This window comes from Necator americanus, chromosome III (assembly GCF_031761385.1).
Source record: "Necator americanus strain Aroian chromosome III, whole genome shotgun sequence".
In the NCBI taxonomy this organism is placed as follows: Eukaryota; Metazoa; Nematoda; class Chromadorea; order Rhabditida; family Ancylostomatidae; genus Necator; species Necator americanus.
The window spans coordinates 33,302,561-33,322,205 of record NC_087373.1 but is presented as its reverse complement, the minus strand read 5'-3'; the positions used below and the strand labels follow the sequence as shown (position 1 = coordinate 33,322,205).

The 19,645-nt window shown below is 42.3% G+C and overlaps 4 protein-coding genes across 5 annotated transcripts; 1 reads left to right on the top strand and 3 right to left on the bottom strand.

Annotated features, from left to right (window-relative positions):
• Positions 1–94: 94 nt before the first annotated feature.
• On the bottom strand, positions 95–9,276 carry RB195_011790 (uncharacterized protein; the record flags this gene model as incomplete). Of its 2 annotated transcripts, XM_064193358.1 has the most annotated exons (5): positions 95–255; positions 499–616; positions 3,382–3,479; positions 3,542–3,713; positions 9,226–9,276. In XM_064193358.1, the coding sequence occupies 5 exons, from the start codon at positions 9,274–9,276 to the stop codon at positions 95–97; spliced, it is 600 nt and encodes a 199-aa protein (XP_064050941.1). The 2 variants fall into 2 exon arrangements, with proteins under 2 accessions (XP_064050941.1, XP_013308492.2); XM_013453038.2 differs by lacking the exon at positions 9,226–9,276 and having other exon boundaries at positions 3,542–3,683.
• Positions 9,277–9,341: 65 nt separating this feature from the next.
• On the bottom strand, positions 9,342–9,621 carry RB195_011789 (uncharacterized protein; the record flags this gene model as incomplete). The annotated part of the gene is made up of 2 exons (XM_013447143.2): positions 9,342–9,520; positions 9,573–9,621. 2 exons carry the CDS (start codon positions 9,619–9,621, stop codon positions 9,342–9,344), a joined length of 228 nt encoding a protein of 75 aa, XP_013302597.2.
• Positions 9,622–10,540: 919 nt separating this feature from the next.
• RB195_011788 (uncharacterized protein) lies at positions 10,541–10,820 on the top strand (the record flags this gene model as incomplete). Its single annotated transcript, XM_064193357.1, has 2 exons — positions 10,541–10,589; positions 10,642–10,820. 2 exons carry the CDS (start codon positions 10,541–10,543, stop codon positions 10,818–10,820), a joined length of 228 nt encoding a protein of 75 aa, XP_064050940.1.
• A 1,416-nt stretch (positions 10,821–12,236) lies between these two features.
• On the bottom strand, positions 12,237–19,267 carry RB195_011787 (uncharacterized protein; the record flags this gene model as incomplete). The annotated part of the gene is made up of 10 exons (XM_064193356.1): positions 12,237–12,397; positions 12,634–12,751; positions 15,544–15,641; positions 15,704–15,875; positions 17,127–17,276; positions 17,365–17,470; positions 17,941–18,103; positions 18,183–18,336; positions 18,397–18,538; positions 19,224–19,267. The coding sequence occupies 10 exons, from the start codon at positions 19,265–19,267 to the stop codon at positions 12,237–12,239; spliced, it is 1,308 nt and encodes a 435-aa protein (XP_064050939.1).
• Positions 19,268–19,645: the final 378 nt, after the last annotated feature.

Genomic DNA, 19,645 nt, shown 5'->3' with positions numbered 1-19,645 from the left:
TATATCCAGAAGAAAGAAACTTGATGAACACCTGGTAAATTTTTGTTTACTTCCAGCATAAATTACAAATCTGATAAATTACAAATCTGATAAATTACAAATCTGATCGTGGTACATAATGAGCATGGAATCCAAGAGGAATTCGTGATTGAGGAATGAGGAAACGACCCTGTTCTTCCATAGTTTCCGCATTCAACACAACAACATAGGGTGTATCCTTTTCGTTTATTGTGACGACAGGAACCAGCAACACTCCTGAAGCAGTTCAATGAAACATGCTGACAAATTTTTCATTTACAACATTTTTGACGTAATAATCCCTCTTCATATCAGAAAGATTAGTTTTGTGTTTGTTCCACATTCGTCGCTTTTTCCTTTTTCCTGGTTTCGTCATAAGTCAATTTACCGTGTGTGAGTTTTGAATATTGGCGATCCTAACGAGTTCTGTGGATGATTTTGATCCGAATTTTGAAGCTCAAAGCAGTGAAGAGAACAAACCTTCATCCTCTTTTTCATATCCAGGTCCGTTCACCAGTATAGGCTCAGCGCAGATTTGATCGGCTGCGTCCTTGTGCCAAGCCTTATAGTTTTCCTCCTTCATATCAACTTTCACAACCTGTAAATAACCAGTGCCTATTTATTCACGTATGATTTACACTGTATTTGAAATAGTTGTAAGACGAAAGACATGGGTTCAAAAAGAAAAGAAGGATAAATTTTGCTTTTTGTTCAAATTTGAGGTGCTTTTTGTAACTCATCGATATTCAACTTAGCAACAGCCAAGATTGTTAACAAACTTTATTACGGCTAACGTTTCGGCGTCGTCGCCTTCGTCAGAGCCTGGAAAGTCAGATCATTTGTGATGTATCCTCTCAAATGCCTCATCCAGAACAAGTCATCATTCCCTAAGATGCTAAATCCAAAATCGAAACTTACCTTTCATAACCGACGACCTGAGTAAGGCGACAAGGGCCAGTCTGGTTAGGTGTGGTCTCAATGACCAAGTGAGAGTTGTGGAAATGCCTCCCACAAATCTCAAGAAGCAGTTAATGCGAAACAGAATGCACGATCGCATTTGCCTGACTGAAAACTGTGTAATATGTCCATTTGGTAAGGCAGGTGACTGCATGGTCTCTGGTGTAGTTTATATGATTTCGTGCAAAACATGCGGCAAAGAATATATTGGTGAAACAGGGCGACCTCAACCTCCAAAGAATATCTAGATGGGATGAAACATTCAAAGGCAGCAACTTCTCTCGGAACCCATTGCAGAAAATGTCATGAAAATGTTCCTTTCTGCATAGCTGCCACGATCCTATTGTACGAACCAGAAATTGTAGCTCGCAGAACTTTTGGAGGCGTTTTGGATGAACGTCAAAAGTCTGAGAATGAAAGGAAGAATGCATAGCTGTGACCAAAGAGCTGGCTCTGTATCAAGACCTTTGCGGGTTTTGATCTAGGGGGTCAAATGCTTGTCGCATCCTAATTAGTATTAGCGGAGCGATTTTATCACGCGGAGGCCCGCTAATATCACGGCAACGCGGCTACTTAGGTAAGCACAACGTTTTTGACTCTTGGCTTCGATTTTGAATGTGGCATCTTAGGGAATGATGACTTGTTCTTAATGAGGCATTTGAGAGGATATATCACAAAAGATCTGACTTTCCAGGCTCTGACGAAGCTAAACGTTAACCGTAATAAAGTTTGCTAACAATGGGTTGGTTGTTGCTAAATTGACTATCGACAAGTTGCAATCTCTATGCCAAGATTCAAGGAAAGTCGAACGTTCGCGTCCTTTGTAACTTTTTATATACTAGGCTGGCTACTTCTTTTTTTACATTTTGGAAGAAAAATTGACATCTGAAGGTTAGAATACGCTTTCTCCTGGGGCTCAGACAAAAGCTAGGCGTTTCTGTATGTTGTCAGGTGGAAGGTAACTAAGAGAGTTGTTAAGAGTCTCTGTTGTGCTACCACTGCAGTGCAAAAGTATCGACATCCTCTCCAAGTGATCCTCATCTACGACTGGAAGCAGCGCCATACGCTACGTACATACGTCAGGCGGCCGCTATCACCACCCATGCCACCGTCAACGTTCTACTATGTTAGTGAGCGCACCATCAAGGTTCACAGTCTAGGCTATCGATAGGTTCTGCCTGGATGGGTATCCTAGACCAACCGTTCATGCCAAGTCAGCATCTGTCAGTCATCGCTGCTTCGTTTGCACTGATCGAGGGTTCTACAGGATATAGTCAAAGGAGACGAGAGTTGGGTCATCTACGATAATGATAGTTGGCGTCCCTACTCGCTCCTCCGAGGCGTTAAGCCGCTTCAGCAACAATCATATGAACACTAAGCCTGCGCGCAGAGTTCACAGCCGCGCAGGCACGCGGTTTGGCGGCTCTACGGTTTTGGTGGTTATTGACTGTACACAACAGTGCGCTCAATAACCACCGAATTCCGCTGAGTCACCAATCCGCGCGACCGTCCTGCTCTAAACTCTGCGGGCAGCTTTACGGAAGGTCTTCGGAAGGTCTCCATTGTTTCTGGGAGCTGTGGGGAATAGTGTGATGGAAACTGCTGCTTGGCAACTGCTCGGGGGACGTCGAAGTCGACATGCGGCAGCCCTGCGAGCCGCTCCAACTCCACAAAAGCCACCGATACGCGCCGCCGTTCGCCTCCCCCATCACAGCACGTAGCTGGATGTCGCTTCGATTATTCGCCGCTAACTAGAAGCCCTGGGTTGGGAAATGTTCGCGATCCACCTTATTTCTCGTCCTCGCCCTACTGGAATACTACCTAATCCGGGGCCTCAACCATACCTTAAAGCGAAAACTGTTCATTTCCTCCACTGAAATCCTCACATCAGTGGTTGAGTTCTTCCTCGGATGTCAGTCCACTGGCTTCCAATCGCAAAAAGTTGTAACCCTCCCAAAAAGTGGAGCACCGTGAGAGACAGTCATGGTGAACACATTGATGGATGATCATTTGTGGTTTAAAAACTATCAAATTGTAAAGAACGTGTTTGTGTAAAAATATGAGTGGGCTAACTAGCATTAAAACTTAAGATCCAAAGAAAAGCTTATCAAGACGATTGTGCCGCATTAACAGCGAGGGAATTTTGTTCAATGGGAAAGACAACAATTAGATTCTAGTTAAAGTTTGGGGAGAAAAAACTTTGAAGGTAAATAAAGTAGTAAATAGGTTTAGAATGTACATTGTAAACAAGAACAAGCAACAACAATAATTGACGTAAACGCTGAGGTTGTTGAATAAGTGGAAAGAAGCAAAAAACAACGTTTGAACATGTTCTTTTACACATGACTTTCACCTAGGAGATATTTCCCCTGAGAAACCGACAACTTATGCGAATTAGAAACTTACACCTCGTTTCGCTTCCGTCTCGTGACCTAGGCAGGCGCCATAGACGTAACGATACTCCTTCATGTTTAAGTCGTAACAGTAGCGAGGGAATTCAAAAGCTTAAAATAAAAATTTGCTTTTCTATTATGTATAAGGTTTGTTCAAAGGCATAATAACGTACGAATGTCACAAATTCTCCTGTCTTTACAATGGATGCTGCCGTCCTCCTTTAATATTGCTTCACATCCATTCGCCATTTCACATGTGGATAGTAGATCATCACCCGGCTGGTGCTTGTCACTCACATGCAGAGGAATTATCATTCGATGGAGATACGACACAAATTTCGAACTCTAAATTCTTTTATGCTATGTGGGGAACTGAATGCTGAGCGATTAGAAATGCGATGCACGGATGAAATACCAGACTGTTTGTTTCTTAAAGGTACCCTATCATGAAATTGACGATGTTGGATTCTCTCCACGCAGAGATAGGATCAGGGTGTAGATTAGTATGAGTATGAGCGTGAACTTTTCCACTTAGTCGTTTTAAAAAAAAAACTCTATGGGGAACGATATTCGAGTTCGAATTCACGTACGAAGCACCTTGTGACGCACCATCACGTGAACGCGACGATTCTCTCAGAAGCCCATTCGTTGGTATTACTTGAATAGGCTGCGCGGAGGGGACCTTACTGACTTTTGTCCGCTCGCTCGCAGGCGCCTTACAAGGTGCCTAGTAGTAAAACTCGGAGACCGTTTTTGGAAATGATTAGAGGGGAAATGAGCGCGATTATACTCAAGTAATACTACTCCCGAAGTCATAATATCTCCCCCACCCCAAACCCTATCCTTCATGGAAAGATCCCGACATTGTCAACTTCGTGGTATGCTGCCTCCAAGACTTCGTTAATTGCTAAATTATGTTGCATAATCCCAAGATTGTATTCCTTCTTTCTCTCTTCTCTGCTGACCTCTGCTGATATAACTGAATCGTAACGAATTTTCTGTAAATTTCTTTGGTTCTACAAGTTAAGAACAATTATTTGCTGAAACTCAAAGTGTTTTGCAACAGGAACACCACATATACCTTTACCTTCGAGATAAGCTCCCTTGCTGCCTATCACGGGAAGTCCGATATGGTTTTTGACGAATCGCAGGCCGGGGGCGGTGCAAGGGGTGGAGCGTTGCAATAGATGGCGTCGTATAAAACAGCATTCTGGAGGTGGCTGTTTGCAGTGATGCAGAGAGATGAGCGGAGCTACCCCCATCTAGGTAATCTGTGACCCCGTATACGGATACTCCACATGAAATTCGTGCCACCTCAGATTCGTGGTATGCTGCCTTTAATTTCCTTTGAATATAATGATTCTAAACTATGCATTTTCAAAACCGCTTGATATCAAATGAGTTCGTGATATGCTGCCTTTAACCAAGCTTTTACGGAGCATAGTAGAGTCAAAACGACATGAAGTATAGTTGCATAAGCGGCTGTGCTCAAAGAGGTCCGCTAAAGAATAGTGGTTAGGATCGAGGAAGGATCATTTCTAGCACCGTTCGTCGCTGATCGCGATGTCTTCTCGTCCAGTGCATCGCTAAAGCTCCTAACTTGAAAGGTCAACTGCTTCAAGGGAGCATGGAATTTTTAACGTTTCATCACGCTGAACTGCCGAACACTGTCGCATACATTCGAACAAGCAACCCTGCACAAGCTTCTACGATATCTCTATGTGTCGTTTGATGCTTTACAGGAAACGCGCATCAGGGACTGTCCCATTATCAGCATCCGAGACGGTGATGCTGATGAAAAGAAGGTGGATTGTCGCGCGATAGCAGTTAGGAACGACTAAAACTACCTGGTGGAAGAGTTTGGTTCAACACCGTCCAGATGAGTCTTTGTACGATAGCAGGATTGCAGAGGGCGTAAAATCTGTATCGCAAGGAAACCGTTCAGAGTAACAGTAAGGACACCTTCTATGGTGAACTCATTGCGTTGATTTCTAACATACCCAGCTCGGAGGTGCTCATTGTCGGAATCGACGCAAACACATGCATTGAACAGCGAAGTTGACAAATATATAATTATGATATATAACAACGGGATTATTCTGTCAAGTGTGTGTGTCATTCACGAAATTCAAAAAAGGGGGTGCTACGGGTCCACCGGCGTCGGATCGGTGCGCCGCCGCCAGATAGCTATAACAAGTTGGTAGCATGCTTTCCTCAGAAACTGGAAACATTCATGCAACCGGCCGCTTAAATAGTAGCGAACAGTTTACATGATCTGACGTAGAACGTTATCTTTATCAGTAGGATAAAGTCTTTCACGTCATTTTTTGCTAAGCATCATTCATTAATAACTCTTGAAGGGAAAGAGAAGGAAAACCCAAATTTCGAGAAATACTTTCAAATTGTGTCTACATTATATTGTGTGTTTGAAGTTGAAGTTTGAATATTCTCCAATTGTAGAACTGACGCGGTTAAAAAACTATGAAATCCTTTACCTTTATTTATAATAAAAAAAATGAAGAAAATTGTTAGAAATACACAAGTCTAATTTCACAGAAAGGGGCACTAATATTGATTTTTGTTGATCAGTGAAGGGGAGCAAAGCGAACACCACAGAAAGTCTGAAGCACGGCTTTAGCCGGACTTCAAACTTTCTGTGGTGTTCGCTCCGCTCGCCATCACTGATTAATGAAAGTAAATTGATAATAGTGACATTTTTTGTGGAATTAGAATTGTGTTTTTCTAACAACGTTTTATTCTTTTTTAAAGGAAATTTAGACCGAAGATTTCATAGTTTTCTTTGTAAACGCGTCAGTTCTACATTTGGACAACATTCATACTTCACCTTCAAGCACTATTTCGATACCAATGTAATATAAACACGACCTGGAATCATTGCTCAAAGTATAGGCTTGACATCATCGTACTGATAAAGATAGCGTTCCACATCAGATTATGTAAACAGTTGGCTACCATATAAGCAGCAGTTAGCATTCATGTTTCTACTTTCTGAAGAACGGAGGAGTCGTAGAAGTGAAAAGCAACGCGGAAAATGGATAGGACTATGAAAGGTCCCATTTACATTTGCGATATGAACACGAAGTTACTGTGCGATACTTTTACACCGCGACACAGAAATTCGACGCTGTGCGACCCGTGCACCATTTTATGGAAATCTGACGCCGGCGCACCAATCCGACGCCCGTCGCAACCCCTTTTATAGGTATCTGGCGCCGACGCACCAATCCAACGGCGGTGGACCCGTCGCACCCCCTTCTAGAGATGAGCGCCGGTGGACCCCCCTTTTCGAATTTCGTGACTCACACACGCACGGATGGCGAGCGGAGTGAACACCACAGAAAGTTTGAAGTCTGCCTTTAGCCATACTTTCTTTTTTGGTATGTAATAATGGGCTTACTCTGCCACGTGTGTGAGTGTGTCAGTCAGGAAATTCGAAAAAGGGGTGGCGACGAGTCCACCGGCGTCGGATTGGTGCGCCGGCGCCAGATAGCTATAATATGGGGTGCGACGGGACAACCGGCGTCGGACTGGTGTGCCGGCGCCAGATATCTATGGAAGGGGTTGCCACGGGTCCACCGGCGTCGGATTGGTGTGCAACAACTTCGTGTGCATGACGCAAAAGATAGATGGTTGCAACCATTTCATAGCCGTGGCCATTGGGAGCGTTGCTTTTCACCATTATGACTCCTCCGCGTGCCTATTAAACCCATATTCCACGTGATACTTTTAAATTTTGTCTGTAATATATTGAAAAGGAGTGTTTGAAGCTGAAGTTCGAATGTTCTCCAAGTGTAGAACTGACGCGTTTAGACTGAAGAATATGAAATCTTTCGCTTTTAGTTGTAAAATAAAAAAGGAGGAAAGATTGTTGGAGATACACAAGTCCAATTTCACAGAACTAATAACACTAATATTAATTTTCATTGATCAGTGAAGGCGAGCGAAGCAAACACCACAGAAAGTCTGAAGCCCGGCTTTAGCCTGACGCTCAGACTGGTACAATAATAACAGATTACAAGTGCCATATCCAACCGACTTATCTTAAAACATTCTTAATGTCAAACGACGCAAATGTCTTTGTTGTTTGAACACAATTTTGAGTGCACTCAATCAAATGTTGTAATAAAATTTTCATATTAATGACAATAAAGGTAGAATGCATCGTTGGGCCAAATGCAAATTAGAAATTAGAAAAGGTTGTAGAGGGTGAGGAAGTTGCATTATCAAATGCTAGTCGGCAGCGACATCAGAGTGCAGAATATCCTTGTGCTATTATTTTTTGACTTGTGCTAAAAAGCACAGACATCATTGTTGATATCGTTCTGCTCCTTGAAGAAATTTTGTACCACAACAAATGGAAACTGGAGGCAATTGACAATTAAATAATTGTCTGGAGACGTCAAGTGCTTTCTCTGAAGAAAACATATTTTCTTCATTAATCGTTCGCCGAAGTATGAAACAAAAAAAAACTGCTAAAAATGTCGTATTATAATAGCCCTTGTCTTTGCGTCTGTGTCCCAGGAAATAATATGTGCAATAAAATTGTTTCAACTTCGGCTTGATGAATGTGTCCAAGGACACCATCAACGATAGCCGTCAGACTACTGTCCCATCACTAGAAGTTGATGAAAAGGGACTCAGGATTGGTGGGTCGAAAATTAGCGGGGGGAGCAGCTGTGTAGAGACCATTGGGTAAGTCCAGACTAGACCTTTATATTGTGGTAAACGGTCTGTTGTTGCTAACCTCCGACCAAGATTATTCTTGATTTTTCGTTTAAGCGTCGTCGCCCTCTTCCGATATCAATCATATCAATCTAAGCCGAAGTTTAAACAATTTTACTGCACATATTATTTCCTGAGACACAGACGCAAAGACAAGCCTTATTATAATACGACATTTTTAGCAGTTTTTTTTTGTTTCATACTTCGGCTGAACGGTTGATGAAAAAAAATGTTTTCATCAGATAAAGCAGCCTCTAGTTTCCATTTGTAATGCTACAATTGGCAATTGGGAGGAAATGTACGAAATCACCCCCCTCTCCATAATCAACGACCCCGTAAGCGGATACTCCACCTAAAATCCTCGATCCTAACCACTATTCTCTAGCGGACCTCTTTGAGCACAGCCGCTTATGCAACTATACCGTGCTTCATGTCGTTTTGACCCTACTATACTTGGTTAAAGGCAGCATACTATGAATTTGGGGTGGCACGGATTTCATGTGGAGTATCACCCCAGACTCGTGGTATACTGCCTTTAAGTGATAGTCTAAAGACTTTTCGTTCTGAGAAAATATGTCATTTTTGGTAAACTCTGGAGACCTTCTTGAAGATATGGGAGTGCGCATGAAGTTGAAGGACCGTGACCGACAGATGCAGTGAAAGGCAGATTTTCAATATTGGTTGGCTCCTACATCCACATGAGCAAAGCGTTCAAAGCCTAGCAGCATATTTGTTGAGTTTTTGACATATTTCATTTGACATTTGAGGTATTTGAATACCATACCATTAAGATAAGTTCAGAAGGGCGTTCAAAGGTTCAGAATACCTCTGCTCATCTACATCTGCTCCACTGAATTTTTCCTTTCATAATCCACTTGGCGCAACAGGTCCTGGTATAGAACGACAGTAGCGACCTTTGCCGTACTTTTTAAGGCGGTGTGGATTCTTTTGCTCTACTAACCCTAATAACTTACATCGTTTAGGAATACACAAGACTGATTGAAACCTGTTTCTAAGTGAATCAGTAGGAAAAATTGAGGGTGATCACGTTCATACTCGCGTATAAACTCAAGAAGAAATCCTACCATCACCAACCTCGGGACACTGTCGTTACCCTTGCAAAAACACTCAAAAAAACAATATTTATGGAGTCACAATCTTTCATCTTTGAGAATATAAGAAAAAAACTCCGAAGCAACTCTCGGACGTGCGGATTTCCACCTTCTACGATCAAGGGGATGATTTCTTGTTACGTCCAACATCCACGCCCATGATATTGACATTCCCTTTTGGATCGACTTTGATTGAGTTCACAATCTCCTTCGCTTTATCGAGCAGGCCCGTAACAATGTTCATCTTACTATCTCTAGCCAGGTCCTTCTTGCAGTCTTTGCATTCGGCGGCACTACCTATTACAGTGATGGAAATCAATCAGAAATTTAAGAAGGAGAGCGATTTTACCTTGGATAAAGTGCGACGTAAGGAGTACTGTGACGAGAACAATTATCATCCTGAAACGAAAGAGAGTTATCCTAATCGTCTCCAAATTATTTAGTCACATGGCGAGGAAAGTTTAGGAACGTTAGTGTCGCTAAGTGTTTAAATTGCCAGGACTACTTGTATCAGGTGTTTTTCAATGCTGACAAAATGCTTCCTGACACATCTAAACGAAAAAAAAATTAAATTGAAAACTGTTTGTTTTAGCACCTTATAGATCAAGCCGTTAGGAAGTTAATGAAAGGGAATCTAGAGAAAGGTTTTGCGAATGAGAAGGTGAAAAGAAGGAACGGTAGACGCACTGCGATGAAGCTTCCACCAATGCGTTGTTCGACTGACGCCCAAACTGAAACCACTTAAAATGCCATTATTTCAAATGGAAGCAAATGTCTTTGCCATTATAATACATTTTTGAGCTCTCTACAAAGCGAGCGTTGCTTCTTCAGAGGAGTTGGAATAATTCCATTCTTCTAAAAAGAAATTATTCAAAAGAAGCAATGCTTGCTTTTTAGAGAGCTCAAAATTGTATTATAATGGCAGAGACATTTGCTTCCATTTGAAATAATGGCATTTTAAGTGTTTTCAGTTTGGGCGTCACTCGAACAACGCATTAGTGGAAGCTTCATCGCAGTGCGTCTACCGTTCCTTCTTTTCACCTTCTCATTCGCAAAACCTTTCACTAGATTCCATTCCACTTACTTCCTAACGGCTTGATCTATAAGGTGCTAAAACAAACAGTTTTCGATTTAATTTTTTTTTTCGTTTAGATGCGTCAGGAAGCATTTTGTCAGCATCGAAAAACACCTGATACAAGTAGTCCCAGCAATTTAAACAATTAGCGAAACACTTAGCGACACTAACGTTCCTAAACTTTCCTCGCCATGTGACTAAATAATCCGGAGACAATTAGGATAACTCTCTTTCGTTTCAGGATGATAATTGTTCTCGTCACAGTACTCCTTACGTCGCACTTTATCCAAGGTAAAATCGCTCTCCTTCTTAAATTTCTGATTGATTTCCACCACTGTAATAGGTAGTGCCGCCGAATGCAAAGACTGCAAGAAGGACCTGGCTAGAGATAGTAAGATGAACATTGTTACGGGCCTGCTCGATAAAGCGAAGGAGATTGTGAACTCAATCAAAGTCGATCCAAAAGGGAATGTCAATATCATGGGCGTGGATGTTGGACGTAACAAGAAATCATCCCCTTGATCGTAGAAGGTGGAAATCCGCACGTCCGAGAGTTGCTTCGGAGTTTTTTTCTTATATTCTCAAAGATGAAAGATTGTGACTCCATAAATATTGTTTTTTTGAGTGTTTTTGCAAGGGTAACGACAGTGTCCCGAGGTTGGTGATGGTAGGACTTCTTCTCGAGTTTATAGGCGAGTACGAACGTGATTACCCTCAATTTTTCCTACTGATTCATTTAGAAACAGGTTTCAATCAGTCTTGTGTATTCCTAAACGAGGGCTCAAACTAAAGACTAAAAATTTTCAAATGAAATGTGTGAAAAACTCAACAAATATGCTGTTAGGCTCTGAATGCTTTGCTCATGTGGATGTAGAAGCCAACCAACATTGAAAATCTGTCTTTCACTACATCTGTCGGTCACGGTCCTTCAACTTCACGTGCATTTTCCTAGCGTGAAGAGGATCTCCAGAGTTTACCAAAAATGACATATTTTCTCAGAACGAAAAGTCTTTAGACTATCACTTAAATGCAGTATACCACGAATCTGGGGTGATACGGATTTCAGGTGCGGAATCCGTATCGAGTCGTAGATTATGGAGAGGAGGGTGATTTTGTCCACTTCTTTCTGATTGCCGTAAAAAAACGGTCTGGAAGATGTGGCGCGTGCACAAGGCTGGCGCGCTCCAATCGAATAGGTTATAGAAAGTAGCGCGTCGGAACGCTCGAAGCCGTATCCTCCGGGCCGTTTTTTACGGCAATTAAGAAGAAGCAGACGAAATCGCCCTTCTCTCCATAATCTGCGATCGTGTATAAGCATAACCCACCTGAAATCCGCACCACCCCAGTGAGGTGAAGCCTTTAAAGTGGAAAAAAGACCAATACCGTAATCGACACCTCTAAGGGCTCGAGGAGGTGGTCAGAGTGTGGATGATCCATTTCTTGCTGTTGAGACATTTCCTCATGCGTTCTTTAGCGTTATGTTTTTTAATACATATGAGCGGATAAATGACGCCTTAAAGCGATGGCTGTTGGTACAGTACAGTAGTAGTGTTAGTATTTTTAAAAGTAGCGTATCCTGAAATTGATGATTGTGGTGCTCTCCAGTAGATAGTAGAGTTAAGCTGTAATTCACGAGCGTGAGTGTCATCATCGTCTTCCTAGTAATCCAGAATAAGGTGTGTGAATTGAATTGTGTGAATTACACTTGTGTCTCTACAACGTCTCTAGAACTCCTAGCGCTGTCTCCATGGCACCGCTTCGAGCGCAGCCACTTGCGAAACTGTCCGCACTTCATGTCGTTTTGACCCCACTATAAAGCTGCTGCAAACATTCGAAGAAGTTGGTTCCCGAGGCAAAGAGTTAGTCAGTGTCATGTTATATCCAGAAGAAAGAAACTTGATGAACACCTGGTAAATTTTTGTTTACTTCCAGCATAAATTACAAATCTGATCGTGGTACATAATGAGCATGGAATCCAAGAGGAATTCGTGATTGCGGAATGAGGAAACGACCCTGTTCTTCCATAGTTTCCGCATTCAACACAACAACATAGGGTGTATCCTTTTCGTTTATTGTGACGACAGGAACCAGCAACACTCCTGAAGCAGTTCAATGAAACATGCTGACAAATTATTCATTTACAACATTTTTGACGTAATAATCCCTCTTCATATCAGAAAGATTAGTTTTGTGTTTGTTCCACATTCGTCGCTTTTTTCTGGTTTCGTCATAAGTCAATTTACCGTGCGTGAGTTTTGAATATTGGCGATCCTAACGAGTTCTGTGGATGATTTTGATCCGAATTTTGAAGCTCAAAGCAGTGAAGTGAACAAACCTTCATCCTCTTTTTCATATCCAGGTCTGTTCACCAGTATAGGCTCAGCGCAGATTTGATCGGCTGCGTCCTTGTGCCAAGCCTTATAGTTTTCCTCCTTCATATCAACTTTCACAACCTGTAAATAACCAGTGCCTATTTATTCACGTATGATTTACACAGTATTTGAAATAGTTGTAAGACGAAAGACCGTTCAAAAAAAGAGGGTTCAAAAAGAAAAGAAGGATAAATTTTGCTTTTTGTTCAAATTTGAGGTGCTTTTTGTAACTCATCGATATTCAATTTAGCAACAGCCAAGATTGTTAACAAACTTTATTACGGCTAACGTTTCGGCGTCGTCGCCTTCGTCAGAGCCTGAAAAGTCAAAAAAGTCAGATCATTTGTGATGTATCCTCTCAAATGCCTCATCCAGAACAGGTCATCATTCCCTAAGATGCTAAATCCAAAATCGAAACTTACCTTTCATAACCGACGACCTGAGTAAGGCGACAAGGGCCAGTCTGGTTAGGTGTGGTCTCAATGACCAAGTGAGAGTTGTGGAAATGCCTCCCACAAATCTCAAGAAGCAGTTAATGCGAAACAGAATGCACGATCGCATTTGCCTGACTGAAAACTGTGTAATATGTCCATTTGGTAAGGCAGGTGACTGCAGTTTGCGGTCTCTGGTGTAGTTTATATGATTTCGTGCAAAACATGCGGCAAAGAATATATTGGCGAAACAGGGCGACCTCAACCTCCAAAGAATATCTAGATGGGATGAAACATTCAAAGGCAGCAACTTCTCTCGGAACCCATTGCAGAAAATGTCATGAAAATGCTCCTTTCTGCATAGCTGCCACGATCCTATTGTACGAACCAGAAATTGTAGCTCGCAGAACTTTTGGAGGCGTTTTGGATGAACGTCAAAAGTCTGAGAATGAAAGGAAGAATGCATAGCTGTGACCAAAGAGCTGGCTCTGTATCAAGACCTTTGCGGGTTTTGATCTAGGGGGTCAAATGCTTGTCGCATCCTAATTAGTATTAGCGGAGCGATTTTATCACGCGGAGGCCCGCTAATATCACGGCAACGCGGCTACTTAGGTAAGCACAACGTTTTTGACTCTTGGCTTCGATTTTGGATGTGGCATCTTAGGGAATGATGACTTGTTCTGGATGAGGCATTTGAGAGGATATATCACAAAAGATCTGACTTTCCAGGTTCTGACGAAGCTAAACGTTAACCGTTATAAAGTTTGTTAACAATGGGTTGGTTGTTGCTAAATTGACTATCGACAAGTTGCAATCTCTATGCCAAGATTCAAGAAAAGTCGAACCTTCGCGCTCTTTGTAACTTTTTATATACTAGGCTGGCTACTTCTTTTTTTACATTTTGGAAAAAAAATTGACATCTGAAGGTTAGAATACGCTTTCTCCTGGGGCTCAGACAAAAGCTAGGCGTTTCTGTATGTTGCCAGGTGGAAGGTAACTAAGAGAGTAGTTAAGAATCTCTATTGTGCCACCACTGCAGTGCAAAAATATCGACATCCTCTCCAAGTGATCCTCATCTACGACTGGAAGCAGCGCCATACGCTACGTACATACGTCAGGCGGCCGCTATCACCACCCATGCCACCGTCAACGTTCTACTATGTTAGTGAGTGCACCATCAAGGTTCACAGTCTAGGCTATCGATAGGTTCTGCCTGGATGGGTATCCTAGACCAACCGTTCATGCCAAGTGAGCATCTGTCAGTCATCGCTGCTTCGTTTGCACTGATCGAGGGTTCTGCAGGATATAGTCAAGGGAGACGAGAGTTGGGTCATCTACGATAATGATAGTTGGCGTCCCTACTCGCTCCTCCGAGGCGTTAAGCCGCTTCAGCAACAATCATATGAACACTAAACCTGCGCGCAGAGTTCACAGCCGCGCAGGCACGCGGTTTGGCGGCTCTACGGTTTTGGTGGTTATTGACTGTACACAACAGTGCGCTCAATAACCACCGAAACCGCTGAGTCACCAATCCGCGCGACCGTCCTACTCTAAACTCTACGGGCAGCTTTACGGAAGGTCTTCAGAAGGTCTCCATTGTTTCTGGGAGCTGTGGGGAATAGTGTGATGGAAACTGCTGCTTGGCAACTGCTCGGGGGACGTCGAAGTCGACATGCGGCGGCCCTACGAGCCGCTCCAACTCCACAAAAGCCACCGATACGCGCCGCCGTTCGCCTCCCCCATCACAGCACGTAGCTGGATGTCGCTTCGATTATTCGCCGCTAACTTGAAGCCCTGGGTTGGGAAATGTTCGCGATCCACCTTATTTCTCGTCCTCGCCCTACTGGAATACTACCTAATCCGGGGCCTCAACCATACCTTAAAGCGAAAACTGTTCATTTCCTCCACTGAAATCCTCACATCAGTGGTTGAGTTCTTCCTCGGATGTCAGTCCACTGGCTTCCAATCGCAAAAAGTTGTAACCCTCCCAAAAAGTGGAGCACCGTGAGAGACAGTCATGGTGAACACATTGATGGATGATCATTTGTGGTTTAAAAACTATCAAATTGTAAAGAACGTGTTTGTGTAAAAATATGAGTGGGCTAACTAACATTAAAACTTAAGATCCAAGGAAAAGCTTATCAAGACGATTGTGCCGCATTAACAGCGAGGGAATTTTGTTCAATGGGGAAAGACAACAATTAGATTCTAGTTAAAGTTTGGGGAGAAAAAACTTTGAAGGTAAATAAAGTAGTAAATAGGTTTAGAATGTACATTGTAAACAAGAACAAGCAACAACAATAATTGACGTAAACCCTGAGGTTGTTGAATAAGTGGAAAGAAGCAAAAAAACAACGTTTGAACATGTTCTTTTACACATGACTTTCACCTAGGAGATATTTCCCCTGAGAAACCGACAACTTATGCGAATTAGAAACTTACACCTCGTTTCGCTTCCGTCTCGTGACCTAGGCAGGCGCCATAGACGTAACGATACTCCTTCATGTTTAAGTCGTAACAGTAGCGAGGGAATTCAAAAGCTTAAAATAAAAATTTGCTTTTCTATTATGTATAAGGTTTGTTCAAAGGCATAATAACGTACGAATGTCACAAATTCTCCTGTCTTTACAATGGATGCTGCCGTCCTCCTTTAATATTGCTTCACATCCATTCGCCATTTCACATGTGGATAGTAGATCATCACCCGGCTGGTGCTTGTCACTCACATGCAGAGGAATTATCATTCGATGGAGATACGACACAAATTTCGAACTCTAAATTCTTTTATGCTATGTGGGGAACTGAATGCTGAGCGATTAGAAATGCGATGCACGGATGAAATACCAGACTGTTTGTTTCTTAAAGGTACCCTATCATGAAATTGACGATGTTGGATTCTCTCCACGCAGAGATAGGATCAGGGTGTAGATTAGTATGAGTATGAGCGTGAACTTTTCCACTTAGTCGTCTTAAAAAAACTCTATGGGGAACGATATTCGAGTTCGAATTCACGTACGAAGCACCTTGTGACGCACCATCACGTGAACGCGACGATACTCTCAGAAGCCCATTCGTTGGTATTACTTGAATAGGCTGCGCGGAGGGGACCTTATTGACTTTTGTCCGCTCGCTCGCAGGCGCCTTACAAGGTGCCCAGTAGAAGCATTTGAGCTCGGAGACTGTTTTTGGAGACGATTAGGGGGGAGTTAGTGTGATTACACTCACAGTCATAATTTCACCCTTCAAACCCTATCCGTCATGGAAAGATCCGGGCATTGCCAACTTCGTGGTATGCCGCCTCCAAGACTTCGTTAATTATTACGTGATGTTGCATAACCACTAAGGTTGTACTTCTCCTTTCATGTGTGCATCTCTGCTCTAATAATGCAACAGAATCGTAACGAACTTTCTGAAATTTCGATGGAATTTGGAACTGAAATTCCACAGGTTAAGGACACTTATTAGCTGGAATTGATTATTTTGCGACAGAACGCTGTATATAGCTTATACTAAACTCGATTCAGTATCTTGAGCGTTCAACGCGCTTCTGTGGAATGTTGCTCTTTTTAGGGCTGTATTTTCATTTCACAGATGTCGTTTGCACAGCTCCGTTTGACGTCTGTGAAATTTCTGTATGTTTTTGCACAATTCGGGGAACATCTGTGAATTCCTCTGCAATCAGAAGACGATATATAAGCTGGCGCACAAATCCACGAAACAGTCAATCATTTCAGTGCTACTCATCACTTCTCTTGCTCAACATGTGCCTTTTCTCGCGTTTTCTCATTTTTATCTGTATATGAGATATATTTAGGCACGATATTTATGTTCACTATAGGATAGGATTAGGAGCGTATCATTCAGTAGTTCATTCTATTACGCTAACCTCGCATGTTATTCGCTATTATGTTCATTTCGCTACTTTCTATATCATTATTTTGTATTGTGAAGGTTTAATTATCCTAGTTTGAGGGAGTACAAACGAGTACTTTAATTGTACGGGATCGGTCAAAACATAGCTGTACCTTCGAGATAAGCGAACCACTACGCATGTGCTCCAGAAGCAAATCATCGAAGCTCCCTGGATTATCGTATTTGCAATAGTCAACGACAACGAACCCGTCCTTCTCGAAGGCGTTAGCATGATGGAAAGTGAAGAACGCATCGGATGTTATCTATGAAACGTTTTTTAAAGTTTTCCATTGATTGTATTCATTTGGAGCAATATTTCTTTTTTCGTGCGTGAATAACAAGCTGCCGAACCTTCCTCTCCACAGTTCTAGAATTGATCCTGTCGAATAGGATCACATTCACTGCAAGGCTATCATCCCAATACATGCATTCATTGAATGAAGTGGCGAGGAAGTTTCTTAAATCATAGAAAAACACTTTTGCTTCAGGCTCTAATATCACAATTTTTCTCTACCATGTATTTAAGTCGAGTTGTTTTCAGCGAGATTTAAACAGAAACAAATTTTGCCAAGAATCCCAAGTTAACGACGTTCTTAATGGCTTCTCAGAGCAATCTGCCAAAATTGTGCATTGCGTAATTTTGGTGTTCTTGAAGTCGTAGAATTTTTTCTTAAATTTTTTCAAATTATTGCTTTTTTTTGAAAAGTGAGGAAGAAAAATGAATAGTAAATTTAATCTATTAGAATAGCAATTATGAAGTATGTAGGATAACTGTAGGGATGCTACTTCAAAGATTTAAATTATTCTATAGAAACTCAGATTTTTTCTCATTCCTTTGTAGGAAATCTGAACAGAAATAGAGGAAAGGATGAGTTTTAGAGTGGGAGATTAACTGTGTACATTTTTATGACATAATATGATGCGTACTTGAATATGATTTTCTTGAGATTGATCCTTTCTGGACTTTCAAACAAGATGAAATAGTTCTCAGTGATGCCAAATGAGTGATAATACGAGGGTGCCCAAGTGTTTGCGGCAGCGACCGTGCCCAACAGTTCCGTGTTCTCGAAACTGTGACTGTTCGAAGAATCTTAAGGACTACGGATTCAGATAGAGTGATTTTACGAGAATTAAATGACTTCAGAGAAATCCGAACGAATCAAACTTACTTTCAACATGAAGTGGATTTTTTGTTTTTGCAAATATATATTTTGATGAGGGGCCAAACATACTGCCAACATTGTATAGATTCCCATCACTGTCCGAGTGCTGATGAGCCGAATAGATATGAAGGCTTACGTTTAGTTTTTCACGTATATCGACCTGTAAATTTTAATCAGATCAAATATTGATTTCAGCTTATTATAATATCACAGGGAAAACCTTTTCAAGATAGTCAAGTGTGTCGACATCGATTCGAACCAAATAAGGCGACTCAGTCAATGCATACACAGCGTCGCCAAGAGTAGTGAAGGCAACACTACAGTTGTCAAGGGAGTCATCCGGCAAGAAATACGACGCTAACCTAGAAAAAACGAAATCACATCTAATTGTTGGCAGTAGCACATTTTTCATTTGAAGGCAGCAAACTACGAATCTGAGGGAGTGCGGATTTCGGGTGGAGTATCCGTATACGGGATCGTAGATTATGGAGGTAGTTCCGCTCATGACTCCCTGCGCTGCAAATAGCCGCCTCCAGAATGCTGTTTTGTACGACGCCATCTATTGCAACGCTCCACCCCTTGCGCCGCCTCTGTCTTGCAATTTGTCAAAAACCAATTCGGACTTCCCGTGATAGGCAGTAAGGGAGCTACGCGTGCAAGGGTGGCGCGCTGCAATAGAAGGCATCGTACAAAACAGCATTCAGGGGCCGGCTGCTTGCAGTGATTCAGGGAGAGATGAGCGAAACCACCACGGTCTCCATAATCTACTACCCCGTATACGGATACTCCACATGAAATCCGTACCACCCCATATTCGGTGTATGCTGCCTTTAACCAAGTTTTTATGGAGTATAGTAGGGTCAAAACGACATGAAGCACGGTGTAGTTGCGTAAGCAGATGTGGTCAAAGAGATCTGCTAGAGCATAGCGGTTAGAATCGAGGGAGGGCCATTGCTAGCACCGTCCATCACTGCAGTCCGCGATGGTCCCACCTCAACCCCAACCGCATTTTCCCCCGTGTCGCTCCGAACGCAGCCGATCATGCACCTGCACTGAGCTTTATATCGTTTTAACCATACTATATGTTGCATGTCTTAGTTGGGTTAACGCTTAGCCTCTAGCGAATTTGCTTCTAATTCATTTCGATTGAAGTGTACTGTCGAGAAATGGTGGATTCCGCCTTCTGAAACCAAACTCTCATTTGTCATCGTACTCCAACACTGTTTCCCATAGAACAGTTCATATGCGCATTTTATTTACAGTTCTTAAAGGGTTTATTATGACCGAATCACAATTCTGGATCACAACCACTGCGACAATTTGCAATGCTGTGTACTGTTGTTACGCAATTATACGCGAGGCAAACGAGAATAGGTCTATATGGAGTTCATACTACAGAGATGTCCACGATTAAACTTGGGGCATTTTCTTGCTTTTCTCTTGAGAGGCAGAGCTTGAAGGCACTCCCC